Source organism: Camelus ferus, chromosome 16 (assembly GCF_009834535.1).
Source record: "Camelus ferus isolate YT-003-E chromosome 16, BCGSAC_Cfer_1.0, whole genome shotgun sequence".
Taxonomy (NCBI): Eukaryota; Metazoa; Chordata; class Mammalia; order Artiodactyla; family Camelidae; genus Camelus; species Camelus ferus.
In genome coordinates, this window is record NC_045711.1 from 31,592,410 (window position 1) to 31,616,414 (window position 24,005).

The window sequence follows — 24,005 nt, forward strand, 5'->3', positions numbered from 1 at the left end:
TCTGAAACCTGGCTTCACCATTTACCTGCTGGGTGACCTCGGACAAGTTCCTTCATGTCTCTGAGCCTCTGTGTCTTTATCTGTAAAATGGGAGTAATAGTTGTACTGACCTCATGGATTGGTGTGAAGACTGGCTCCAATGATGGGGAAAGGCTCAGCAGAGTGCCTGGTAGATAGTAAGCACTCCCTGAAGTTGAGCTCTTACTACGGTCATTGTTACTAATTAACAGTCTGTGATTCCAAGGCTGGACCCCTGAATGTTTCTCCCGACTCGGGCAGTCCTTCTATAAGCCGTGTCAACCTGAAGCCAGGATTTTAAAGGCCAAAGCCCTGCCCAGCTCAGGGGTCTATTTCTGGCCATGCATGCATCAGCCTCTTGGATACATCCCAAAAGAGGCCCCTGGTGAACTGAGAAAGGCAATACAGAACCTGGAGGGTTGAGGGGCTCCCAGCCTGGAGTACTCGCCTGGGGAGTGGGGAGGCAGGCGTGCATGTGGGTAGGCAGGACCCTCACATGGTGGTCTCAAACTTCCATATGTCCTTTGCTGTATCCACACACCCATTAACCTCTTAATAGTCACCTGTCTTAATAGTCACAGAAATCAACCTATTTCTGCTCGTTTTTATGTAAGTGTATTTCTTTTGTAAATGACAATATAATCAGAAAATCCTTATTACCTGCCATTAATAGAAGGTAAAACTGAAACGATATAATGAGAACAGAACTACAGTCAAACCCAGCTGGATTTTTGGTCCTTGCCAGGCTATTCTTTGATTCACAAGCATCAGAAAGGTGCTGGAGGGATGAGAAGGGAACTGAAAAGGAAATACGTTCTCATGCTGGGCACAGTGTTGGGTGATGCCAAGCCCAGGAACCACAGGAAATCTTCCTGCAGTTTGAGGGATGGGGTGGGGTTCAGGTCTAAAGCACTTGCCTGGGCAGTGGGGTCCAGGGGCCCTGGGCGGGGCATCCCTGAGATGTCCCTTGGCAGGCTCCTGGATCCCAGACCCCAGGGGACATTCACCCGGTCCTGGTGACCGGCCTGCCCAGTGTTAGGACTGAGGCTACGCAGCCTGCGTCCTCCAGGGTCCCTGCCCTTACGCCCGGAGCAGGAAGATGCCTGCACACCTGGCGTCCCCGCTGCCTGCCCCTTGCCCCCTCCCAGCTCGGGTACCCTGTGCTGCCATTCCATGGACGGTCTCCAGTCTCCATCTAGAGCCTTCTCTCCTTGCCCCACCCTAGCCTATTTCTGCCTCCAGGAGGGGAAGAAAACCTGAAACCCGAGGAGACGCTGTTCTCGAGGCTTCGCCTGGAGAGGTGCATTAATAGAAGCCTCCCTCAGGCCCCTGACACGTCTGGGCAGCTGCTCAGCCCCGTCCAGTGTCCCTCAGCCCAAGGCCAGCCCACTCTGGCGCGGCCAGGCACACTAAACTTAGCTTCCTGGCTCGATAACTACTGCTGCCACCCCGGCCCAGCCGCCACCTGCCCGGGAGGACACTGCCCCGAGCACCCACCCCTCCGTGACCACCATGTCCCAGACCAAAGCACTGAAGGTCCGCGTGACCCTCTTCTGCATCCTGGTGGGCATTGCACTGGCCTTGGTGGCCGTGGTGACCGACCACTGGGCCGTGCTGAGCCCCCACGTGGAGCACCTCAATGCCACCTGCGAGGCGGCCCACTTTGGCCTCTGGCGGATTTGCACCAAGCGGATCTTCGTCGGCCACAGCAAGGACAAGAGCTGCGGACCCATCACCCTGCCTGGGGGTAACGTACCCTTCTCTGTCCCCTATCCCCACCTCCTGCCCTTCCCGTCCCTGGGGAAAAGTTGTCTGTGGGAAAGAGGGCAGGAGTCTCTGCGTCAGAACAGAGCTGGGCCCGGCCCTCCACGCCCGGGGGAAGAGGATCTGAGTTGCATGTGGTGGTGCTGCTGGCCAGAGCCGGGTTGTAAAATGAGCACCTTTGTCTCCAGCTACTTCTGTCTTGCTGGGGCTCGGGGCTCTTCGCCCAGAGCAGAGGTCTGGAGGGGTGGGCAGGAGGCTCGAGAAAGAGACTGTGGATCTACCAGGCCAGGGCTTCGGGGCGTGCCTGGCTCCTCTCCCTGCAAAGACAGGCCCCGTGTCCTCAGGTGGCAGGGACCCCTGGGCCGGGGGAGGTGGGTCCTTCTCTAGCCTCCAGGCCGGGGTGTAGACAGGCTCGGCTAGAGAATTTACAGGGCCCTGTGCAGAATGAAAACGCAGTACTCCTTGGTATTACTATTAAGAATTTCCAGTCGGCAAGGGCAGAGCACCAAACCAAGGGGGGACTCCCTCCCGGGAGCCGGGCCTTGAGCCACAGCACCGGTCACATGTGAGGCAGGACCTGGCTGTAGATGAGCCACCTGACTTTGTCAGCACTGTGGGTCCTTCTGCACATCCTCCCTTAGCTAGGACCCCTTCGGAATTAGAAAGCATTTCCTTCCACTATGATTTACATGCCTTCCTGGAATTCCTACCACGTGCGTGAACCACCCATGGAGGGTGAGCTCTTTGTCAAGAACACCTGGTATTAAGGTGACTGGTGTATTCCACAAGCGTGGAGCCCTCTGCATTCATAGCAAATGGAGCATGTGCTGAGCCTTGAGTGGGAAATCAGAGGCTGGGCTCTGCTCCGGCCTTGCCCCGACCCGCTCTAAGTGACTCTGGGGGGTCGACAAAGCCCATCACAGCCTCTGCTTCTTCCTGTGAAATACGGTGCTTGAGCTCGGCAACATCAAGTCCCTTCCAGTGCTTACAAATGTCACTCCAAGGTGGCAGTGGACCAGGGTGAGTGTGGCATCCCTCTGGTTTTCAGAATTATTCCCTCTGTTATAAGACTGGGTGTTCCTTGACACTTGCCCTGCAAGGAAGCCATGGCTAAGTCCCCAAAGATCTTGCAGCGTGTGGGGGACAAAGTAGCCCAAACCCCATTCCTCCCATTTCTGTCCTTCCTCTTCCTTCCCCTCCTGCTGGCTCCAGGAAATGCCTGCCTTGCTCACTCGCACTAGACACTCAGAAGACTCGTAAATACCCAGCTGTCTTGGAAACACCAAGTCCCAGGCCTGAGGGGTTTAATAGGCACAGCCATGTGCTTGAAGGGTATCATATAGCCCAGACGCCCACACCCCTCAGCCACGGCTGAGCACACCCATAAACAGTTGCAGCATCCAGCCAACCCAGCTCTCCCCAGGGACGGGGTGGGGCAGGGCAGGGCAGATTCTCCAGGTACCACGCATGGGAACACACTGTTATGGGCCTGTTCACCTGTCCTTGGCACCTGTCTTTTAAAGCCTGGTGATTTTTCAGAGCAGATGAGCAGGGAAATGAGGTGAGTCTATACAAGGAGAGACAGACTGGTGGGAGGTGACTGGGCCAGCCACAGGGGATGAGCAGGCACGGCTTGGCCTTGAGCCTGAGCAGAGTCTATCTCTATGCCATCTTATCCTGGTCCAGAGTGGATCCTACCTTCTATACCTGTGGCACTGCCTTACCCACAACAAGCTTCCAAAGTGTGTTCCTGCCTTCTTCCCTCTCCTTTCTCTGCCAGTGGACACATTTTTCCTGTCCCATCCAACTTTCCTGTGCTCTGTGACATCTCTCTTTTCTGGAAGGAAAAATGTATGTTCTCTTGTTTATTAACACCAACAACAACCACAAATACAAATATAGCACCGTCTGCCAGACATTGTTTTAAGTGCCTTATGTACATTAACTTTGGATGACATCAGAAATAAAGAAGGACAGAGTAAGAGCCTTCGAATATCCTCTTCTCCAAAAAAACCAATGAGCACAGTGGCCAAAATGGTCAGAATAAACTTTTTCAGAACTCTCAAGTTAACCAGTCTTGCAGCAATCCAGCAAGTGCTTATTCAAGAAAAATGGGTGAATCTAAGTAACTACAGTGAGTTTTGTGGTACCCTAACTTGCTGTAATCCAATTCTCCCCTCCCCAGCTCTGTGATAGACTTGAAAACCAACAGCCTGCCATCACAGTGAACCACAGCAGCATGGTAGCCACCAGAGAGGATGGAACAGGACTGGATCTCTTTCAAAGCCTCATTCCCAGAGAACTATCATGATTTAATCTGTCTGGTGGCTCCCTGGAAGTCCCCACCTGCAAGACTGCCTTTATTCGACCTTACTCTGAGCTCATCCAGTGGAAACAGTCTTTTTTCCCAAGAGGCATTTGTCAAAAACAATTAGAAGCAATTGTTTAATACTGTGACTGCCTAAGGCAGTAGGTAACAATTAGGGCAAACAATAGGCTGACCAAAAAAAGCTGGAGAATGAGATGGGAGGCTTTGAAAAGCTCCAACATACTTCTGGGAATTTAAGAGGCCGTGTGCATCCACAGTGCTATCTGTGTGCACAGGAAAGATCTGAGAAGGCCCAGAAATTTTATCTCTGGCTTATCTTGAGCTGTGTGGAAAAAAAACAAAAAAGTGAAGGCTTAGGCAGAAATATAGACTACTCAGCTGAGTGTTTAGCTCTTTACTTAGCAGTTAGCACAGAGCCCCCCTCAGTAAAGACTGGGAGATGTATTGGTTCCAAGCATTTTAGGAAATCTGGGTTAGCTGACCACCAAACTAACTGAGCAGAGATCTCAGTGGCCACACATGGTGAAGAATACAGACTTTACAAACTTAATTCAGAAACGTCACTCAGCAGACAGAAACAAACCCTGGGGAAGAGTGGAAATCGGATTTCCAGAGTTTGTTGCATTATATTATTTTAAATATCCAGTTTCAAATTTGAAATTGAAAAAGTTACAAGACATGCAAAGAATTTTTTAAAATGTGGCCCATATATGGGGCGGAGGAGGATGCAACCAACAGATCCTTAAGGAAGCCCAGATATCGAACTTACAAGATAAGGACTTTGAATCAGCTATTTTAGATACAAAGAACTGAAAGAAATCATGTCTAAAAAACTAAAATAAAGATTAGAATCACAGTTTAAAAAATGGAGAATATCAATAAAGAGATAGAAATTATTTTTTAAAGACCTAATAGAAACTCCAGAGTCGTGAGGTACAATGACTGAAATGAAAAACTCACTAGATGGGTTCAGTAACAGATCCAAGCAGACAGGGGCAAGAATCGGTGAACTTGAAGATAGTTCAAGTCAGATTAGCTAATCTGAGGAACAGACAGGGAAAAAAGAATGAAGAAAAATAAACAGAGCCTCAGAGACCTGTGGGACAGTATCAAATTTACCAACCTAGGCATAATGGCAGTCTCAGAAAAAGAGGAGTGAAAGAGAGAGAGAGAGAAGAAGGAAGGATACGTGAAAAATAACGGCTGAAAATTTCTCAAATTTGATGAAAAACATTAATCCACAAATCCATGAAGCTTAATGGACTCCAAATGGGATAAATCCATACCTGGCACATCATAATCAAACCACTGAAAGATAAAGACAGAGAATTTCATAAGTAGCAAGAAGTGACTCATTACATACAAAGAATTCTTAATAAGATTAAATAGTTTATTCTTCCATGGAGGCCAGAAGGCAGTGGGATGTTTTATATATATATAAAACATATATATATATATATATAGTCATATATAATCCTCACAAAATCCTCTAGGAGCTCCATACTATTATCATCATCCAATCTTGCAGATAAAGAAAACGAGGCACAGAGAAGTTAAGTCATTTGACCAAGGTCACACAATGGCCACGGCAGAGCAGCCAGGACTCGCACCCCTAAAATTCACCTTAGTTGCTACATTATGCTACTTTACAACAACCCCATGAGGAGGCTCTGATTCTACAGGAGGTTCTCCTTCTACATGAGGGAAAACTGAGGCTCAGAGTGGCCTTCCCAAGGCCAGCCATCTAACAAGTAGAAGTTCAACACCCACATTTCAAATCCAGAGCCTCTTTCCTCTCCGGTCCCTTCTCATACCCTCCGCTGTACATAGAAACACCACTCCCAAAAGCTGCTGAGCCAGGCAAACACATTAGAGACCAGCTTTTGACATGACATGGTTTAGAGCCGTTGCAATAGCTGGTGCAGTAGAGGAGAGTTTTCAAGGTCTCATTCAGCCATGGAACGCTGGAGGATCTGAGAACACCAATTGTCTGATTTGGTTCTTTTTACCGACCAAGAGTCCCTGAAGGACTGCCACGCACAGCATCTACATCTGAGGTCAATTCCAATGTCTCCAGTATTAGAGTAGGGGATTCCCCAGCTGTCAGAAGAAGCTGTCTGTCTGAAGGTCCAAGTGAATTCCCAGAAAGGTCATCTCTTGCCCTTGGTCCGGGTGGAATGTTGTTTCTTTCAGGCTCTGCCTCTTTAACGCAAGGCAGCAGCCTGCCCCAGTGCCCAGTTTCCCTAGTGGCCCATCTTCTCTTCCAGTGCTCGGAGCAGGGACTGGGGCCATGTGAAAGAACAAGATGCTAGTGACCCCAAGAATTTCAGACGCCCCTTTTCCCATCCAGAGGAGTCCGTGCCGGAGACTCCAGCCATAACTAGGCTTGTCCCCCATACAACAGCAATGCTCTGAAGCTCTGGGGTCAGGTCCCGAGGATTTCTCCAGCCCATTTTATAAAAGTCTTCACTCAGAGGGGTGGGGGTGGACAGCACAGAGAAACCACTATCAGGAACATCAAGAACTTCTTCTACAAAAAACGGGTGAAGACAACCCTGGCATCGATGCAAGTAACAAGTGGGTGGAACATTTCTTCCAACTCTTAAAGCACTTGTTCTCTGGGTTTTGTGCAAATCAACAAGGCATTTTAAAATATATTAAAGTCTGCATCCACCAGCATTGAGTACAGTGATACATTCTCAGCGATAACCCAGAGGCATCCCTTAATCATACAAGCTGTTCCAACTATCAGAGAAAGATCTATATTAACTCAAGTTCAGCTTGGAGTTAAATGTGCCTTCTGTTCTAGTTCTCTGAAATTGGCACAGATATGGTTCTGCATAGATAGTCCCTCTCTTAGAGTATTTGGTTAGCCTGAATGCTCCAACCCCAGTCAAGCCCCATAGCTGAGTTCACCATATTTTTTTTAAAGAATAACCAACTTAAAGTTTTTAGACCACTGAGTCTTGGTAGACATTTCTAAAATACAGGGGAAAAAAGAAATACAAATATTAAAATTACTGTGAGTCATTTGCAGAGACAAAGGAGGCTGGGGAACCTCAGAGTTCCTAATTATGGTCCCAGATCATCATTCACCCTGGCTTGGGTATCTCTGCTGACTTGGTCCCAAGCTCTTGCTTCCTCTATGCAGTAGGGGGCTGGAGATCAGCAAGGCAAAGCTGCAAGTCCTGAGCTTTGTGCAAGTAGGATGGAGGCCAGGCAGGGGGAGCATGGAGGGGCATCAGAGAGGCAGAGAGGGGCATCAGAATCTGCACAGTCTGCACAGAACCATCACCTGCCCTCCCCTCCAAGCCCCCTACCCATGACTAAGTGACTGAGTGGCTCACACGGGGCCCATCTCAAATGTCCTCCCTTTTCAAGCTGCCCCTGATGCTCAGTTTGCCCAGACAAAGGGGCAGGGCCCCGGGATCTGCCCCTCTCCACAGGACCCTGGGCAATTCTTGAGTGACACTGGCAGATGCCCGAACTGATTTATCCTGAATGAGCATTCTTTGGTTACTGGCCATGTCTGACAGCCCACGCTGAGGCCATCAGGGACCACAAAGGGGCGTGTAGTGTCCAGTGGGCAGCCACGGAGCGGATGTTTCTCCTGGTCCAGTGCAGAAGACAGTGGCCTTCCTCATGTGCTAAGTCCAAGAGAGGGGACGGGGTCGGTCCATCCATCCTGAGTTCAGCGCGTCAAAGAAAAGCTGAGACTTCCAGATGCCCTGAGTGGAAGCCCCACCTACTGGGCTCCCTCCAGCCCAGCCCCCATGTGTGAAAGCATTTAATAGGGAAGGGGAGGGAGGGGAGCCACTAAGGGGAAAAATCCCTCCAGAATCTGCAGACTGGCTTCTGCAGGCATGCAGCCTCCCGCTGTGGCCTGAGCTAAGGCAGTTTTCATGCCAGGACCCAGTGGCAGCGGCCTGTCCAGAATGGAGCCGGGTGGGGGCTGACAACCCAGACGCTACCTGTGCTGGACGCGCCTCAGCCACGCAGAACTGCCAGGCGGCTGGGCCTTGGCCAGGCCCTGGGCCGGCCTTCATCTCCAGGCCCCCTGCTCCAGAGGCTTTTAACTCACGGTTTGCGAGCAGTCAGGAGGCAGCTGATCGTGAAATACACTTGAATTCAGTCAATTCTTTTCAGAAGGTTTTCACTGACAACCGAAATTGGCCCTTAAAGAATGAGACAGAAATCGTTCCTTTGTCCAGAGGGAGACACTTGGAGACCTGCGACGTCGCACAGGCCATTTTGAAGCAGGGATTTAAGAGAATCTATAGTTAATAATCTAACAAATATAAGAGAGTTGCATTATGCTTTAAAATAGCACCAGAAGCTGTGAGGGAGAAGCAGCAGCAAGTCTGACATCACCAGCGGCAGTCAGGCACCCCAGGTACCTTGGTTCAAAAGGAAAGTGATTTAAATATAGAAGCTCAAAGACAGGGCTGTTTACCTCACGGAACATTTCCTGCCGCCAAACCAGGCTCGGTCTCCTGGGGTCATTTTCTTTCTCCACTGAGGGAGCGGCAGGAACCCTGACACTGGGCGAGGGTGAGAGAGTGGGAGGCCACGGGCTTAAGCGGCAAGAAGGTGATACGGGTCAGATAGAAGGAAGCCAGTTCCTCAGCGAAAGCTCTGACTTTAGCAGCCCCTCGGGTGTGTTTTCAAAAGAAATTAGGCATCACTCACCTGGGGACAACTTAAATGTAGGCTGAAGGTGAAGAAATGAACGCACAAACTAGGTGCCCTCTAAACTAGGAGTGGAGATGTCCTACTGAGGTTCAAGGAGCCACCGGAAAGAGAGAATTCAATGAAGGGCCTCACAAAAATAAAAAGCAACCTAATTTAGTTTTTTCTTAAGAAAGCAAAATAGCATCCAATAACCCATTCATCTACTTCCTAAATCAGGAGTAAAGAACATTAAACTATATTTAATAAGCAGTAAGACTATCCTTCGATTTTTATAGTATGCCTGATTACAAAAGAGATTAAAGGAGGAAAAAACAGAAGAGAAATTATATTGAAAATCAGTGTGAATTTTTTTGTTCTGAGTCCTTCCCTCTGCCCCACCTCCCCATCAAATCCAGACTTTTGGTCCTAGTGCCACGCAGATCAACTATGGCTTTTCTGACACTAGTCAGGTGGGCCAAGCAGCTCACCTGGGGAGGTCTTAGCTGGGCTGCATGTGTGGACACAGATGTCGAGGGCCTAATGAAATGATTTGATGGGGACATTTGGCCCTTGATTAAAAGTTCTCTACCATTCACCCAAGTCCATCTAGATGGTCCGCCTAGAAAAGCCCACTTTGGGGCATTTTAAGGGGGCCTGGAGCCAGGCTGCTCAACCTGGCAGAGCATCAGAATCTCCTGGAAAGTTTTTGAAAAGCACTGTTTGCTTCCCAGGTCACACCCAGGGCCTCAGGGTGGGTCTGGATGCTGATAAGAAACTCAGCTCTCCATTGGATGGAATCCACAGTTTCTCAGCCTCAGCACTACTGATAATTCTATGTTGTAGGGGCTGTCCTGTGCACTGTAGGATCTCCAGCAGCCTCCTGGGGCCCCACTCCCTAGATGCCTGCAGCATCCTGCACAGATGTGACACCAAAAATGTCTCCAGACATTGCCCAGGGCACCTTGGGGGCAGAATCAGCCCCCAAGAATCACTGTTTGGCCCTTGGTTGACCACATGTCCTGCACCCGCTAAAATACAACTTGAGCTCTGGGCCTCAGTTCCCCTATCTGCCTAATGGGCTCAGTACCCACAGTGGACTCAGAAAGCCTCAGCTCCCGGCCTCTTACACAACCCCCCTTCCTACTGAAATTTTGGTGTAAGGGTTAGAGAAAGACATTTGTTTCAGCCCAGAGTCAGGGTTTGGGGAGCCGAGAACCAACCAGAAGCACCGTTCATGCCTGCTCCAGGGGGATCACACCCACCTTCTCTTGGCCAAGCTCCTGCCCCAGCTGCAGGCCCTTTCTCTCAATTCATAGGCTGTCTTCCTCCTTTGCAGAGAAAAACTGTTCCTACTTCAGGCATTTCAACCCAGGCGAGAGCTCGGAGATCTTTGAAGTCACCACTCAGAAAGGTGAGCCCGTGGTGGAGAGCTGGGAGGGGGAGGAAAAGTGGCTTCCGTCACACGCTGCTGAGCCAGAAAATCATCTAGCACAAAAGCCCCAACGTCCTGGCTCTCTGTGACAAGCGGCCCCTCCTGATGCAGAGCCCCGTCACCCTCCGTGCTCTGGAGTCGGCGGCACCCCATCTCCAGGCATCCCAGCAACCATGCATCAGGGCTTGGGCAAGTCTGTAAAAGAGAGGTTTCCTGGTAGGCTCCCAAATGGCAGGAAGCATACATTCTCCCACGGAGCCGAAGGGAAGCTGCCGTGACAGGAGCTCTGAAACTGCAACAAGGATGCAAGGTCCCTGTGATGGTTTTCAAGGCTGGTGGGTCAGAGTCAGTAGGGCATCTGAATCCCTCCCGCACCTATAAATCACTCCCTGAGAACCAGAGGCGGGGACTTGGGCAGATGTGTGAAGGACCACAGGAGCACACGTGCCCTGGGAGCCTCCTGGGAACCATGGAATTTGGGTGCATCCCCCTGGCCTGAGTACAACCCAACATCTGCATATGTACAGATGACTGCACACGGCATGGGCTTGCACACACGCACAAGCACACATACACACATGCACACACATACACACATACACACACGCACAAACACACATGCACATATTCTGACACACATAGATTCTCTCCCACACCCAGATCTGTAATAAGCCACCCTCTGCCATCCTCCCAGAGGCTGCTTATCAGTCCAGGGACAGCCCACCCCCAACCTGAGTGCTGCCTTCTTCCCAGTCACTTGGAGGAGGGCTTCTGTTCCAGAAAGGTCTCCAGCCACAAATCTCCCACCTCCTTCCGAGGCCTCTGCCCCTGGAGGGAGGAACTTCAGTTTAGTGCCTAGAAGACCTGGGGGAAGGAATGAGGTCCTGCGAACGTCCTGGACCCACCCCTTATCCACTATGTGACTTTGAGGGAGTGATTTCATCTCTTGGACCTCAGTGTTCTCATCCAGGAAGTGGGAAGATAGAATGTGGTACAGTCACTAACCTGGTTGCAGGCACAGCCAGCAGTGACAAAATGTCCAAGGGATGAGCCCCTTCTGAGGCACCTGGGGGCCATCTCTGCCCTTTCGTGTGTCGCAGAGTACAGCATCTCGGCAGCTGCCATCGCCATCTTCAGCCTCGGCTTCGTCATCATGGGAACCATCTGTGTGCTCCTGTCCTTCAGGAAGAAGCGGGATTACCTGCTGAGGCCGGCATCCATGTTCTATGCCTTTGCAGGTACGATGGGGGCCCCTGTCCCTATGCCTGGGGTCCCGGGGGATGCTTCGACCCCATTCCCACATCGCCTGGGATTTGGGTTTGGAAATTCCTAGACTCCAGCCAGGGGCAAACCTGATCAGGGCTTCAGCCACTGGCCATGTGCCAGGAGTAAGGGCAGATCTTGGCAGTTTGTCCATTTCTTACAAAGACAATCCTCAAGGCAGTGAGGATGCTAATTAATAACAAAAATTAAAATTAATTTTTAAAATAGTACTAACAAATGAAGGAATGAAAGGCGGTTAAAGGCAAAGGGGTCACTTTGGCAGGTTCCCAACTGGAACTTCAATCTCAGGGCCGTTCTCCCCACCCGGAGGCTGGGTCTTGACCTTGACCCGGTGCGGAAGCCCCGGCAGATGCAGTGAAGGCCGCTGGGGGGGTGGGGGAAATGGGCGGGGGGGGGGGAGGCAAAGGCCGCAGGGGCTTGCGGCATGGAGCCCAGGGCCCTGAGAGTCCGGCTCTGCCCTCAGGTCTCTGCATCTTCGTCTCAGTGGAGGTCATGCGTCAGTCGGTGAAGCGCATGATCGACAGCGAGGACACTGTCTGGATCGAGTACTCTTACTCCTGGTCCTTCGCCTGCGCCTGCGCCGCCTTCGTCCTCCTCTTCCTCGGCGGCCTCGCCCTCCTGCTCTTCTCCCTGCCGCGAATGCCCCAGAACCCCTGGGAGTCCTGCATGGACGCCGAGCCCGAGCACTAGCCCCCCAGGGGGCCCAGAGACCCTCGGGGCTTTCCCCTCAGGACACCGAGCCCAGCCCGGAACATTCTAGAAAGGAGGTGGGAACTTTACTTCTCCCCTGTTCCCACCTGCCCCCCTGTGACAACCGCAGCTGCTTCCCCTCTCTGAACTCCTCTCTGGGCTGGAACAGGCTCCTCTGTGAATCCAGCAGGTGGACGTGAGCCAGGCCTGACCAAGGCGGGAGGGAGACAGGGCCAGGGGGTGCACAGATGTTTCGAGAATCCTGACCTTCCACTGGAGTGCCAGGTTGTCCCCACCGGGCCAGTTGTCCTTGATAAGCCAGCTCCGATTGTCCTCTGCAGCCTTAGAGGCATGCCCTGTGCGTATGTACCAGTCCTGGGTGTCTGCCTGTGTAAATAGGCAGCCCCTCTCTCCTTCTCAGTGACAAGATGCACCCTTCCCGGTGACCTGAACGTCTGCTTTTTGGCTTCTGGGAGACTTGAGAAGCATTTTTTAACTGGGTGGAATCTTACTGTGGTTTGAAATAAAATCTGTTTGAAAACTTGCTTTTTCCTTGGCCTTGCAGAGGACCACAGCCCAGGGGCCCTATGACCTGGCAGGAGAAAGGAAGGCAGGTCCCCCAGAGTGTGTTGAGGACTTTAGTGTAGATGAGGGGAGATGGAGGGTCTGGTTTACGAATAAGACCTAGAGTTTCCGAATTCCCATTTGTATCTCTGGGACCTGGGATGGTCTTTGGGAAAAACCAGAGGCCATCTGACTAGGCAAGGGTGTTAAAAATAAGGAAGGGTTATTTCTGGAGCCGTCGGCATGCTAGGCATCTGAGCGCTAACACAGCACTCCGGCCGAGCAGCTACAAGTGATTTTGGACGCTGCACTTCTGTTCTGAAGAACATCAGGAAGTGAGGCTTAGCAGCTAGACACGCAGGGCCACCCGCAGTATCCCAGTTCACACTCTTCTGCCTTCAAAACCCCACCGTCCACAGCCAGCCCTCAGAGATGGAAAGTCAGACATAGTCGGGGGAGGGGACCCGGTGCTCCTTGCCCTGAACGTGCACGAGAGGCCCTTGTGGGGTTTATTCTTGCAAAGTCAGGTCAGCAAACCACTGGCCCGAGGTTCAACCTGGGGCTCCGTCACCTGCTAAGAATGGTTTGTACAATTTGAAATAGTTAAGAAAAATCAAAAGAAGAAAAGTCTTCCGTGGTGTGAAGATTTCATGAAATTCAAATTTCAGCGTCCCCAAGTAAAAATTTCTCAGAACTGCCGAAGGTAAACAAAGCCACAGTGAGAGTGGTGAGGACAGACGTTAATCAGTAACATACTATTGCAGCCGGAAGAGTTGGTATGAACTGAACTCAGCTGTCTGTACAAAGGTGACCGGGAGTTTTAAAGAGTGAATGTGGGCGGGGTGGAGGGGGGCTTTGTAGAGTCAGAGAAGTGGAAGTGTGCAAAGAGCTGGAAGGAGGTGGTCATGTGAAACCCGTCTAGGTTGGCCAACTAGAGGTTATCAAAGTTAGGTTCCTACCCTCTCGCCGAAGCTGGAAAACGAGGGCCTTCTCCTCAGGTGCTGGCTGGACAAGTTCTTTAGGAAGCCTTGAATTTTCTCAAGCAGACACTTTAAGGAGGGGCTTAGGTCTTCCTAGGGATGTGGCCTTGAGCAGTTAGAAACGATGCTCATGTTTGTTCACATCTTTCTAAACCAAGGTTGAGGGGAGAGGAGGACTCAGAGCAGCTTGGCTAGAGTCTGGTCCAGGAGAGAGTCTGTCAGGGCACAGCCATGCCCCTCTGATGGCTCATTCTTGCTTCCTGGGCAGTGTTAAGTAGTTGCGACACGGCCTGTCTGGCCTGCAAAGTCAGAAATATTTACTGTGTGATCCTTTTAAGAGAAAGTTTGCCAACCCCCATTCTGGAGTAACTACTCTCATCTGCCAGCTTATTAACCCCTAGCTGTTAAATCTGTAAAGTGAGGGGAAAGAGACTCGTTCCTTCTGCTAAGAACAATTTAAACGGAAGGAGCATGAGTCGGGGGCACCTGGGGAGTGGCCATGGTGGGGCTTGTGGAGCTCCCTCTCTGCTACCTCAGAGGTCTGGAAGCCTGGGAGACAGACAGCCGAGCCAACCTTTGAGTCAGGGGAAGTGCAAATGCCTGCTGCCTGGTTTTGAAGCCAGAAGGGTCCAGGAGTGGAGGGTGACACAAAACGGGATGAGGTCAAAGTGTGGGTGCTGCGGAGAAGGGCAGGCGGCTGCACAGCTCCGTGTGGTCCTACAGCCAACGACGGGATGCTTCCTGAAGATGCAAAGACACAGCAGACTCACTCCAGGTGAGAGAACAGGAAAAGCAAAGCCTGGCCCAGCCTGGGAGCTGGGGCCACGGTTTATGAGTAAGAAGAAAGACAGATGCCCTCCTCCCGCAAACTCCATTTTGGAGTTCAGTATTATTGTTTTTAGTGTTATTATGATTACTTTTAGAAGAATTAGGCTGGTGTGCATTTTATATCTCTACACGGATAGCTGTATGTTTAGCACCAAACCCCACTCTGAATGGAATATCCGCTGAATGTTCCATTCCACTCCAGAAGACATTTGGTTTCCCAGAGGTTCAGCAATTTGGGAGAGACATAAGCCCTCCCGAAACTGCTGGGCAGACAGAAGGCTTGGAAGGTGGCTGCAAGGATTCTACAGAACAAAATAGAGCCGGATGCCGATTAACAAAGAGATCGACCAAACCAATGAGGGAAAGCACCTTTTTCTCCCCAGTCCAGCCACGGGTGCTTGCTGGGAAGGATGTCGGGATGGGCAGGGGGTCAGTCTCGCTCCGGTTGGGTCTGGCTCAGACTTCGAAGTGTCCCCTGGCCTCACGGCAGAGCCTAGCTGGGGCCGTGGTCAGAGGGTCTGCCCAGGGGCACACAGCAAAACGACAGTGCGATTTGCTCTAACCTGTGCAGTTAGCATCAGACACCCACAGCTTCTAATTCCTCCCTGGAGGCATGTGAATTTAACAGTCATCAAACCCTGAGGTTCCATGATGCTTTTTTCTCAGCTTTTTAAAATTCGTCAGATCCCATGAGGTAAGGAAGGTGGCAGAGCCAGGACTAAGCAACTCAGTCAAGATAAATAATATTTAAGTGTGAGATTTCTTTTTTTTTTTTTTAATGTGGTAAAATATACACAGCCTAAAATTTACATCTTAACTATTTTTAAGCGGAAAGTTGAGTAATGTTAAGTGCATTCACATCGTTGCAGTCAGTCTCCAGAACTCTTCCCATCTTCCCAGACAGAAACTCGGTCCCTGTTAAACAGCTCCCGCCTACCACAGTCCTCCCCAACACTCATTCTACTTTCCATCTCTCCGAATTTGACTACTCTGGGTGCCTCATATGAGTGGAATCAGACAGTGTTTGTTTTCGTGTGTCTGTCTTATTTCACGTAGCACAATGTCCTCAAAGTCCATCCACGTTGTAGCCTCTGTTGGAATTTCCTTCCCCTTTAAGGCTGAATAATGCTTCACCGTGTGAATACACATTTGTTTATCTGTTCATACATTGATGGACACTGGGGTTACCTTCACCTTTTGGCTATTGTGAATAATGCTACTATAAACATGGATGTACAAATATGGATTACAAGGTCTTTGGGACCTTGTTTTCGATTCTTTGGGATATATAGGATATGTGATTTTTTTAAATCACAATTATTGCAAAATATCCAGAATGATGATAGTGAGGTAGGAAGCCCCCTAAAAAGACCGGCAGGACCCCCAGGCAGGGCCACTACTCTTCTGCCAGCACCATCCGGTTTCCTGGTCCAGAGGCTCTATCTCACTTTTTGCCTCTGAAACGGCTTACTTACCTCTAAAATCCTGTTGATTCCCTGAGCTCCCTCCTGATTGGTTATTTCCTTCACTCCTGTTTGGTCCATTTCCCTAACTTCTGATTGGTCCATTTGTAGTACTTCATTTGCATGGAGCTCACTCCTGATTGGTTATTTCTCTCCCTCCTGATTGGTCCATTTCTACAAAGCTTGTTCCTAATTAGTCAACTTCTGTTACACTTTATTTGCATATGATTTTGCAAAGTGTAAACTGACAGCCTATAAAAGCTTGTGTAAACCTACAGACAGGGTCCAGAGCTTGGAGTGTTAACCCCTTTGGGCCTGCTGGCGTAGTAAACCTGAGTTCTCCAACTCTCCGAGTGCTGCTTGGTCTCTTGCCAGGGTCCAGGTTGCTGTCACAACTGAGCTATAACACATTTTTTCTGCAACAATAGTATCAAAATTTTAAATAGAGACAGCGTCCATGTTATGGATTGTTCCTTTTTGTCACTCTCCTGTGGGTCAGCGGGGCAGTGGAAGGTAGCCACGATGATCCCCATTGTACAGAAGGAAAGACTGAAGCCCTGAGGAGGGCTTGCTTCCCACCGTCTGGTTAACTGGTGCCGGAGCAGGAAAGAGAACCGAGGCTGCTGGTTTCCCACCTGTGTAACCAGGGTCCTTTTCAGTCTTCACTAGGGGGACCAAGAGACATCAGACTCTCTCTTTGGCTAACCCATAGTCGGGTCTAACACACAGAACTGTCCAGGTGGTTGGGTTCTCATTATCCCTCCTTGAGATCGAACGTTTCGAGTCTGTGTACCTCCATTCCTCCTGCCTGCCCCAATAAAGAGGGGTTTTAATCACATCCTATGTCAGTGTTTCCCCTGCCTGCTGATGTGACTTGTTCCATTTTGAGCAACTGTTTTATTTACAGATTCATGTCTAATTTATACCCTGTCTGCTTTCAGAAAAGATCTGAAGTGGAGACAAGGTATTAATAAATCCATGGTGTGGAACATGTCTGTTAAATCAAGGACTGGCGGGAGGTGAGGATGCAGCTGCCCGTGGCCTCCTTGAGCCCTCATTTCATGGCTCTAGAGCAACCACCGGTGCCAGCAATTCATCCCCACACCAGGCATTGATCCTGTGCAGCAAAGGAAGTTCATTAAGGTAATTGCCTTTACAAAGAACTATACTTTGTCTTCTTCTGACTTTGCTCCAGACAAGAGTTTTTGGCCTGAATGTGAACACCCTGACCTCATGGAAATGCTTGTTGATGTGGTTTGATCTGCCTCATCTTGGCCCACAAAGGGATCCTGGTAACCCCGGGGAGAAGTGGAGGATGGGGTGGAGGGTTGTCTGCAGCCACGACCTGCGAGTTCTCAGCTCTGAGCTTGAGGAGCCCCAAAACACACGTCTGAGCCATGATTTCAACGGCTAACACTCTTCCTGCCCCCACCTCGCCGTGTTTTAAACAGGGCGCCTTCAGGCAACCGTGCACATGCTTCAGAGCCTAATGAAGTTAATAGAAACAGGGATACAGTTCACCTAGGAATGTCCAAGAGGCAGGGGGGTGACAATATAGAATCCTCTCCATCTAACGGGGAGGAAAATGAGAAAAGGGAAACACAGCAGCCAAGGCCAGCCCCAGCTCAGCGAGAGGCTGCCGCAGTGGTTAAGATGAGGTGATGGGTGAGACTGAAGCCAAGAGGCTGGCCTGCAGTCTCCAGAAACTCAGGTATCAAACTCTCAGCAGAGAGATGGGATCTAGGAGCAGTGAAGAACCACGGCTCTGTAGGTTTCACAGGTGTGAAATTGACCTCTGAGGGAGGACACCAGCTACCCTGCTGAAAGATGCTTCTCCTCCTCCTTCCCATCTTCAGATATTTGGGAGATGTCTGGAGGCCAGAAATAGTGGCCTGTGAAGTGTGGTGAGACCCAGCTCGTCCCTGAGCCCCAGGGGCCCCCTCCCCCTCCCCCTCAGAATGGCCGAGGCCATGGTTGACATGCCTCCCTCTCGTCATTTCCTGGTTCAAGATCTGCTTCCAACACAGGACAGAAAAAGCTCCAGGAGGGCAGAGGCTGGCGGGCTCATCCACTGCCACTACAGAGGCCCCGCACACAGTAGGCACCTTAAAGGAGGTGGAAAGAAAGGAGGGAGGGGAAAATAGTGCTTTTCCGCAGGTAATGTAGGTTTGTGAGTGGGGTCAAGGACGAACAGGGCTGCCGATCAGCAGAGTCTTCCGTTTGCATTGACGACGGTGCTGCTCCAGGGTTCCCTTTGCTGAGGTCTGCCCTTAGTCACCCTCACCTTCCTGGCCCCACTACGCGCCAGCCTGGGGGTATAAGAGACAGAGCTCCAGGTCAGGGCAGCTGTGGACCTTCCCTGGGCCTGTTTCCTCACCTGCAAACGTTAACTAGCTCATGTGAGACTGGAGCATGTGTCAGACTACCTCATCGTTACGGTCCCTCAAGCTCTACCATTCTCTGGGGCTGTGAATACCCAGATACACGATGGGGTCCCAGACCTCAGGAAACATGATGTGCACATTTAAAAAATCACCATCAAATGTCCTTGAAACAGTAATAATGGTGCACTTGATGTGTATTTTCTCTCTTAAGCCTCACGACAACCCTGTGTGTTAGCTTCGATTATTATTCCCAATTAACAGATGAAGAAACTGAGACTCAGCAAGGTTGAGGGCCTAACCTAGAGGATCTAACACAGCTGGTACGTCCCACAGCAGAGCACAGAATGAGAGTCATGTGCTTGTCAGTTTCAAGGGGCTGAACTGGTAGCCACCTTGCTGTGTAATATGAGTTCAGTCTTGCCAGGTCCTGGTTTTCTGGAGAGACCAAAGGTTCCTGAAGGTTTCTCGTGAGCTAGGCAGATATCTGACTCTAGTTTATTTCAACTGGAACAAAACCCAACATGCATTTATATGTGTCACGTGCATCACTTTGGTATATTAAGGACCCCTGAAGTGTTAAACTCTGTGCTGTCACTTTCTTCTTCAGACATTTCTCTGCCTACATTTCAGCTTCTTGTCTGTGTTTCATGGATGAGGATTTTTGTTCTGAGTTGGTCTTTGGAAAATTCAGGCCTGTGCATATCGGCTCAGATAAAATGGTGCAGAGAAAATTCTACTGTTTATTTTCATTAATCAAAATATTTTCTCATATCGCCCAACCAAAACAAAGTAGAGAAAATAAATTAGTGTTAGATTTAGATGTCAGATTGCTTCTGTCTTTCATAAATTCCATTTTCCAATGCTTGTGTCCTTCGGAATAGCATCATTACTCTAATGAATGGATTTTACAAGAGGCTGTTGTGAAATGTGTTTACTAAATACATTTACAAAAGTAAAACCTGTATTTTATATATTGTATATTGAGGCCTTATAGATATAGGTTCTAATGTAAGACTTTGTTAGAATTTAAAAAAAGGACGCTGTTGCTTAAAATGTTTGGAAACCCTTGATGATCATTTGATTATTAGATGATCTTTAAGAGTCCTGGTTACATTCAATGAAGCAGATCATGCGATCAAAACTTGTAAGAGTTCAAGAAAGAGCTCTTTGAGAAAGTTGACACTGCTTATCTTATGGATGGCCAGGGAAGGCCTTTGAGGAAGAAAGTGGTCTGACAAAGATAAACGAGATGCAGATGAGAGATGTCTGAAGGGGCAGAGGCTGCAGGTGGAGAAAGGTAGGGCAGTGAATGTTCCTTCTTCTAAGATCTACCGTGTGGGTTTCATCTCCCGTTAACTGACCAGAGTCTCGAAATAATTCTCAGTACCCCGGTCACCACTGACTTTGCATTCCCTTCTCAAGCCCCACGTGCCACGCCATGGAGTGTGCTCTCCTGAAGGTCACCAGGGACCTCTCCATCGCCAAGCTGCATCCTGCAACATCCTTCTCTAGCATTTTGCCCTTCGGGCCTCTGCTTCCTCCTTCAGATTTCCTGAATTCTCCCTTTGTACTGGTCCTGTTTATGCAATGTTCGTATTTCTACCCTGCCCCTTGAACTTGTGTGTTTCCAAGGTTTTTGTCTTTGGTCTTCTTAGCTCGCACCGCAACGTCTATGAAAGTTTCACTCCCTCCTGGTGCTCTGGCTCCTGGCGACAAAGGTCCCCGCCTGGGTTTCCAGCCCGTCTCTCTGTGCAGGTGTCAGCGCTGCTGCGTTGCATTGCTTTGCCCGGGGACCTGCATCCCAGGTGTTCCAGATGGAGAAGTCCTAGCCCTGCCTCTGACCCTTCTGACCCAAACCTGCTCTTCCCTCTTTGTTCTCTCATTCTGATGACGCGCTATCTCCCCATTCACCCAAGCCTCACCCTGCGGTTTCTTTGACTCCTAGCTTGCCTCCTGAGCCAGGCCTCCCAGATTCTACTTCTGAGATGACTCCCAAATCCACACGGTCATCTTGCTCCCCTCGCCGTCGTCAGAGGCCCTCTCTCTGCTGCTTGTGCCCTGAGCACTGACCACCCTAGAGGGTGCTGTTTTCCATACATGCTAAGCCCGTTCACATCCCTTTCACAGGGGATGTCCTTCACTTAAGCAAATGTGCACTCATTGAGTATCTTCGGTTCCTACTGATGCTGTAACGAATCACACAAGCTTAGTGGCTAAAACTAACATGAGTTTATCCTCTTACTGTTGTGGAGGTCAGAAGTCTAAAAATGAATCTTGGAGGCTAAACTCAAGGTGTTGGAAGAGATGGTCCTTTCTGGAGACTTTGGGAGAGAGTCTTTGCTTTTCCAGCGTCTGGAGAGCACTCACGTCCCTCGGTTTGTGGCCACATCCTTCCAGTCTCTGCTTCCACCATCACATTGCCCACATCTCTGACTTTGATCATCCTGCCTCCCTTCCTCTTAGAAGGACCTTTGTGATTACATTGGGCTCGTCCAGAGAACCCAAGCGGAGCTCCCCATCTCAAGGTCCTTAGCTTAATCACATCTGCAAAACGCCTTTTTCTATATAAACTAACAGGTCCCAGGGGTTAGGATGTGGCCGTCTTTGGGGGACCATCATTCTCTCTGCTCCGTTGGATACAGCACTGTGTGCGAGGCACTGGGCTAAACCAGGACACAGCGAGAGATAGTTTATGGTCTTGTCCTTTGGGTACTTAGAGTTCAATAGTGGATGCTTTTCAAATAAAGTACAAGTGCTATGCAATTTAGGTGGGCTGCGTGGAAACACGGAGGGGCATGGGGCCTGCCCCTTTGTGGAGCCGCTGATGTCCCACTTACTCTGCAGGGCCCAGCTCAGACATCACGAGGGGACATGTCTTCCCACCTCTCTGTGCAGAATTCACGCTCTCTTCCTTCTGGTGCCCTTGACCCTGTGCTCATAGTCCTGTACCTGCCCCTTTCTGTACTGCTCCCTGGGCCGGCCTGCCTTGCCGGATTATAAGCTCTTCGAAGGGAAGGCTGTTATTTTCCTCAGAATCATCCCAGATGCAGCTAGGACCTTCCCACCCCAGTCCTTGAGCCAAATCCTCTGCACAGCATACAGTGTACAGCGCCCCCTGGATGTGCTGGTACATTGAACAAGTGCATGCCCTGGAAAAACGGAGGGGTGCGTGCAGAGACACTGCAAAGAAGAACCAGGAGGCGCAGTAGGACGGCCTCTAGAAGCACAGGAGGGGCTTGACGGAGCTCATTCGGATCTGGTTCCCTGGCCTCAGGAGTCTGCAGCCAGAGCCGCTTATCCCTATGCATGCGTGGCCGGAGCGGGGTTGATGGGCCCGAGCCGCCGCCTGTATCTGCCAGGGCTGAGCACACGGCTGATTCCGCAAAGTGAGCTGACTTTCTGAGCTGGAGCACATCGGCTGGCAGCCTGTGCCAGCACACAGATTTCCACTTGTGCTTTGCTGGGTGGTTCAGAACCACCTTTAATTATGCGAGACCACAAATTTATTTTCAAAATCGTTTCTCTTCCCCCCTGTTAGCAGAAGCAGCCTGGTAGGAATTATCTGGGTCCTAGAAGGCCTGTAGGTCACAGCGAGATTTACTTCATCAGATTAAAGCCCATGTGCTTACTCACCTGCCAATAATTCCCTGTTACTTTTGTCCCGGGTTCCACGTTGCTCAAAGCCCGATCGCGAACTTTGAGGACTGAATCCTCAAAACTTTCTCTTTGAGGAGGAGCCCCAGCCCAAAAGAACACCCACTTCTGTTAAGCTTTGTGAAAACACGTACAATGTCTGGTTTCCAAACGGGTGGAAGACCTAGCAGGTGGGTCTGAACAAGAGCAGGCTCAGAGACGAGCCACCCACCCCTGTGACTTCAGGCCCCTCCCTTTTGGCTTCCTCGTGTCTTTTGCACATAAAGGCAACAAAACCGGAAAGACTAATTAGAACGTTTCCAAGTTTCTTTTGCAAGGTCTCCGACACTTTCAGGCACTCTGCTCCCATCAAGAGGGCTTGTCAGCAGACGCCTTGGATGGCACTCCTGTTCAATTAGTGAGCAAACGGCATCCAACCACATTGTCCTCTGGTTTGCTTTGCAGGGGAGCCCAGAGCCCGAGCCGCTCAGCCAGCCAGCCACGCCCACCTTCCAGAGTCCCTGCCAGTTCATCCCATCGTCTGACTAGCTCAGCTTTCTTCACGGGAATTAGTAGCATGGTTTCCCGAAACAATGGTTCAAATCAATTTACAGAACATCAGTTATAATGAGCTAAGTGTGGGCTAATACATAGATTTTGCAAGCTGCAGCTCCTATTCAATTTAATTACCTCCCTCTGCGGATTTAAAATCAACCAGAGCTTCAGACAAAAGGGGTTTTCATCACTTCCCCAGAAATCTGCATGGTAGGTATATGCCCACAGACCAGGCTATGCTAAAGTAGGCAGCATCCATCAAAACTGACGTAACCATGGTGAAGCTGTCAAACCAAGGGTTCTCACGGTGATACCTGGGAAGGCACAGATGCCGGTGAACACTCATGCTTTGTCATTGCTGGGAGAGCTGAGTGAAGTGGGTGGGGGTGTCACCACAGCGCCCAGCTTACTCCTGCTCCCCAGGCCGTCACTCCTGACAACTGATATCCTCTGGCCACACTGCACTGGCAAAAGACATCCCTGGGCAGGGGGGCGTGTTCTTGAGTTCTTCTCTCAGTCAAACCCCAGTCAAAGCCCAGTTCAGCAGGCGTTTGAGGGCTGGCTATATAAGACGTACAGAGTCAGTGCTGCAGGGTTTAGGGTCTTAGGACAAGATCTCTGCCACCTAGAAGCTCACAAACTCCTAACTCTAATACAAAAACTGTGATAGCAGAGGTATAAGGCAACTAAGCAGGCCCAGAGGAACAGGGAGCTAATTCTACCCGGGGAGTAAGGGGGGTGGATTTGACAGTCTCGAATAATAAGAAGAGCTCCCCAAAGTAGACCTGGGGTTCTGAGTGCTGAAGGTTGTGCTCTGAACAAAGTAGAGAAGCGGGAATGTCAAGGGCTCGTCCAGGGAAGGGGAGGCGAGGGGTCTGATGTAGTCAGCCATGTGTGGGGCTCAGGAACAAGACATAGGGGTGCCAGGTTTGAACAGGAGCACACGAAGAGACAAGCCAAGAAATTTAGAGTGCGATAGGAAGCCACCAGGGGCTTCTCAGAAAGAGTGACACCGTCAGATGTGTTTCAGAAAGGTAACTCGGGCTGTAGTTAGTGGGATGAGCTGGAACGGAGGCCACGCAATCAAGATGGGGTCTTCAGATCTGAAGAAGAGGGCTTCCACGCACTGGGGAAGGGGTCTGTTAGGATAATACCACTATATGAGTCAAGCAGCAAAGCTGATTTCAGACCAAGGGCTCATCGGCTGCTTAAAACCAACCAGAGGGGTGTTTGGAGGTTCCAGTTTAACGGAGCCTAGTGCAGACAAGTCCCTGTTCCAGCACTCCCTCCACTGAGCCCACTTTCCATTCTCACGCCTCACCTGCACTCCCTACAGATTGTTCCCACCTTGCAGTTTTGATGAAATTACATTTTCCCACTAACTTTCACACCAATATTCTTGCAAAAATG

The 24,005-nt window shown here is 50.2% G+C and overlaps 1 protein-coding gene across 1 annotated transcript; it reads left to right on the forward strand.

Annotated features, from left to right (window-relative positions):
* The first annotated feature begins 1,437 nt into the window (after positions 1–1,437).
* Positions 1,438–12,729, forward strand: CACNG1 (calcium voltage-gated channel auxiliary subunit gamma 1). The gene is made up of 4 exons (XM_006177422.3): positions 1,438–1,765; positions 10,119–10,193; positions 11,315–11,452; positions 11,962–12,729. The coding sequence occupies exons 1-4, from the start codon at positions 1,531–1,533 to the stop codon at positions 12,186–12,188; spliced, it is 675 nt and encodes a 224-aa protein (XP_006177484.2). The 5' UTR covers positions 1,438–1,530; the 3' UTR covers positions 12,189–12,729.
* Positions 12,730–24,005: the final 11,276 nt, after the last annotated feature.

Coding starts and splice junctions, on each gene's coding strand:
- CACNG1 (XM_006177422.3), top strand. CDS start 1,531: ATGTCCCAGACCAAAGCACTGAAGGTCCGCGTGACCCTCTTCTGCATC. Junction 10,194..11,314: donor TGAAGTCACCACTCAGAAAG/GTGAGCCCGTGG, acceptor CGTGTGTCGCAG/AGTACAGCATCTCGGCAGCT. Junction 11,453..11,961: donor CATGTTCTATGCCTTTGCAG/GTACGATGGGGG, acceptor CTCTGCCCTCAG/GTCTCTGCATCTTCGTCTCA.